This window comes from Pundamilia nyererei, unplaced genomic scaffold (assembly GCF_000239375.1).
Source record: "Pundamilia nyererei isolate P.nyererei 1_Seehausen unplaced genomic scaffold, PunNye1.0 scaffold00085, whole genome shotgun sequence".
In the NCBI taxonomy this organism is placed as follows: domain Eukaryota; kingdom Metazoa; phylum Chordata; class Actinopteri; order Cichliformes; family Cichlidae; genus Pundamilia; species Pundamilia nyererei.
Window position 1 is genome coordinate 909,473 of NW_005187486.1, and position 4,090 is coordinate 913,562.

At 41.8% G+C, this 4,090-nt stretch overlaps 1 protein-coding gene across 1 annotated transcript in view; it reads left to right on the plus strand.

Moving 5' to 3' along the window:
- The window catches only part of aox6 (aldehyde oxidase 6), a 31,590-nt gene that overhangs the window by 14,964 nt on the left and 12,536 nt on the right, over nt 1-4,090 (plus strand). The window contains exons 3-8 of the mRNA XM_013912271.1: nt 1,551-1,612; nt 1,711-1,788; nt 2,570-2,650; nt 2,776-2,920; nt 3,102-3,194; nt 3,329-3,480. Of these exons, the coding sequence (XP_013767725.1) occupies nt 1,551-1,612; nt 1,711-1,788; nt 2,570-2,650; nt 2,776-2,920; nt 3,102-3,194; nt 3,329-3,480 (611 nt within the window). The remainder of the gene's footprint in view (nt 1-1,550; nt 1,613-1,710; nt 1,789-2,569; nt 2,651-2,775; nt 2,921-3,101; nt 3,195-3,328; nt 3,481-4,090) is intronic.

The window sequence follows — 4,090 nt, forward strand, 5'->3', positions numbered from 1 at the left end:
CGCTAGCCCCGGGACGTCGGGCTAGCGATTTTGCGAGCCCTGAGCTGACTTTTGACAAATGCTGGTTGGAGAATGGGACGCCATCCCACATTAGTGTGTGACCAGCATGAGGAGGAGGTGCCAGGCTGCTATCCCTGCGCAAATACTTTGTGTAAAGCTTATTTATTTTTAAAAACATTTGAAGATGATTAATTAAAGGCCAGTCGAAGCGGGCACGCTCCGTTTTGCATAACTATTTTCAATCCCGGTAGAATTGCAACCACATAAGCTAGTGGAATTTTTTATATTTTTTTAATTTATTTATTTATTTATTTTTGCATAAAACCGGAGGACTTGCATCTCATGCATTCAGCTTGCGCTAGGTCATTTCCTTCCACATATAGCTTTGCAAAAAATTGCATAAAAAGCACTTGCAGCAACAAAAACATAATATTCCAGAAACACGCTTTGCCGATCCGATCAGCTGTTCAGAACACTTCCTATGCTGGAGTAAATGTTAGCGCGAACTATCACATGTCCGCCATCGACTGCCAAAACCAGAAGTGACGTCATTTTCATGGGTAACATAGTTTTTCCCTACAGGGAATTTAATAAGATTTATTGTTGTTTATAAAAGTCATGTTTGACTTTATGCCTTTCTGTATGGTTCCTGGGATGATTAGAACTCAAATTGCACTGCTGGAAATAGTTTATTTTGATGCACATGCGGTTTTGTTTTTGGTTTTTTTGCAAATTTGCATTATAATAATTATTTTCCTGGAGTATATAAAAATTGGTGTATCTCAAAAATGAAACTATGAAAACACTCAAAATAAATTCCTGTGGTTGGAAACTATTTTGTGCAACTTTTTGCATTTACAGTTTTGAGGGATAGACCTCTGAAATTTCTCTAACTAGAAATATGTAGAAAAACAAACAAAATAAAACAAAGATGATTCTCAATTTATTTTTTGTAGTTTATTGCACTTTTTTGCAATTTATGTAGTTACTATGGACTTAATGCATACATATTTTTGAAATTTGGGATATAACGGTTGTATTGATGTATAGCAACTTGAAATGCTCCCAAAAACACTACAGTGTGTTTATTTAAAAAAAATAAAAAATAAAAAAAATAAAGTGAGCTCTGGCGGACTTGGTTCTATGGTGGGCCTTAAAGGGTTAAGTCTTGAGTTGCATCTGCAGGTGTTCTTGAGGCCCTCTCCGTGAACGTGGCATTCCGGCTTCATGCCTGGACAGCAAACTAGTTACTCTTAAAAACTTGTGGTGAAAATCTGTGTCAGACCTCACTTGGACATCACAGTTAGGGGAAAATGTTTTATACAGTAATATGAGAGAGGGTGGAAAATTGCATGAGAGCCTGCCTTGTAGTTGATGTATGTTCCTACCCTCACGTGTGATCTGCAGGTAGTGAACAAAGCCAGGTTGCAAAGAGTAGCTGGAGTCGCACGTGTTTTTATAATTCACGGCTTCTTGTTGGGGAAAACTTTGATATGTTTTGATGACATTTATCATCGAAGTAAAATGAACTCACTGTGGCGTTTCTTCAGGTAATCTGTGTCGGTGTACCGGATATCGACCCATTGTGGAAGGCTGCAGGACCTTCTGTCAGGTACACTCTAATTTTAGGCAATTTTTTTTCACATTTATATAAAAAGAGAGAAATGTGAGAACACGAGTATAAACAAATTGATACGTTGATGCCAACAGGAAGCCAACTGCTGCCAAGCCAATGGTGCTGCAAACTGCTGCCTCAATGGAGAGAAAAATGGTGATGAACCTGAGCAGGTGAACCTGAGTTTGGTTTGGTTTGTTTGGTTTTTTTTTGGGGGGGGGGTCTCTCGTTTTCCTCTTATTTTACTGATGCTGCTTTCTGACCTTTAACTGCTCAATCAAGCCATTAGCTTATATTTGGTGTTGCTGTTCTTTTTATGCACTGCTCTTGAACACCTGATCAACAGTGTAACAGTCAGTTAAACTTCAAGGACATCAGTGTCCATCTGTATGCTGAGGGGACCCTGATTCATCAGAGTACAGGACAAAGCCCGGCTTTGTGTGGCCAGAGTGTGTAGGCAGCTCCTGGACGAAGCATTGATTGGCCTTCACGTTCCTCAGACCAAAAGCCACGTGAGAACCTCAGAGACTTAATGAGTCAGTGCCTCAAACACTGCCACGTGGAGCCACAGACAATTCAGGAGTTCAGTGATGGCCTTACCTAGGTTTCAGAGGAGATTCAAGATTCTTTGGCACATGCATAGTTATACATGTGACAAAGCATGCGGTGAAATGTATCACGACACGCTGTGCAAAAAGGGAGAGAACATTATATACATGAAGTAAAAATGCTGTACGTTCTGGTTTAGGACCCGCATGGCTTGGGGATAGAAGCTCCTCTTGAGTCTTTGTCCTTGCCTGGATGGTGCGGAACCTTCTGCCTGATTGCAGAAGTTGGAACAGATTGTTCCTGATTCACCACAGTCTCTTTGGGAGCATGCTGAGGTTGTCAGGAGTGCATGCGGGCACACGGGGGTTAATCCGGGTTTATTTCTTTCTGTTTTCTCGTCTGCAGGAAAAGCCTCAGCTCTTTGACAAACTGGATCTTCTGCCATTGGATCCAACACAGGAGCTGATCTTCCCTCCAGAGCTGATTGTAAGTCATCAAAGGCAACACGAGGAAGGTCTTTAAAATTCACACTTACATCCTGGTTTGGTGCAGGAGTATCTAAAGCTCCAGTTAAACTATTGATGCTACAGTAATGTCCCTTTTCACTACAGCTGATGGCAGATACAACGAGCCCGCAAACACTCACCTTTCATGGGGAGAGGGTCACCTGGGTGTCTCCGGTTTCTCTGGAGGAGCTGATCCAGCTCAAGGCCAAACATCCCAAAGCTCCCCTGGTCATGGGCAACACCAACATAGGTCAGCAGAAAACACCCTCTGAGGTGTTTCTAACATGATTTAAAGAGTGGAAATGGAGAAAAGATTTTTCTTTGTCATTATTTGATCAAATTCAGGTTTCTAAACAAGATCAATTATTGGTTAGACTCCTGCTTTTATAAAGTGTATCATTTAAACCTGCTGTATTTGCTTTGTGCTGAAGGTCCAGACATGAAGTTCAAAGGCATCCTACATCCGCTGATCATCTCTCCAACCAGAGTGAAGGGGCTGTTCGAGGTCTCTCAGACGCCACAGGGTGGGTAACCTACACCTTCAGCTGAGGCTCCAGCCCTCTGTTGGTGTTCATGCACAGGCAATGAGTTTATTTTAGGGTGTGCAAGAGGTATTTAAAGGAAAGATAAAGTTGGTTAATGTGCTTCCTCTCTGCAGGCGTTTGGGTGGGAGCGGGCTGCAGTTTGTCTGAGCTTCACTCTGTCTTGGAGAAGCTGGTTCCTCAGTTCCCGGAGGAGAAGACGGAGGTGTTCAGAGCACTGAACCGGCAGCTGGGGAACCTGGGAAGTGTGCAGATCCGAAACGTCGCTGTAAGGAGAAATCGCACATGTGCCATTGATTGTTATTATTTGTGTTTTACTTCATTTCTAGATTTATTTTCCCCCCTCCTCCACATCCTGTTTCCATCGCTTAAATTAACCCTTAAATTAACCAGCCGCTGTGAAAGAGTCCCATTTAATTTTAATTACAAAGAGCAAGAATTAAAAGATTCATAGGATTTTGTTTTAACATCATCCTGATGCAGGATCCTCAGCTGATATTTGCTCATATTTATTTGAACATTTAATACATCTTGTTTGAGATGTATTCATATTATTTGTAACTGGCACTGTGGTTTCTTGCTTATGGAACATAGACTTAAGTTTGAATAACGTGGACTGCTGCTTTGTGGACACTGCATCAGTGCTGGTGCGTTCCTCTCACCACATGTTGCATTTTAGCCGAGGGCGAGCAGAAAAGGCTCATTGTTTTTGTGAAATATGAAACTCCCTGATGAAGGCTTGTGTGCAGAAGCCTGTTGGAGTTCATCCAGTTGAGCTTGACTAAAGCATGAGAATGAAGCCATTTTTAAATGATTTTTAAGCCTGTATGTACCCATCTATCTGTTTTCAATGTCACAGGGCCAACATGTAGACGACC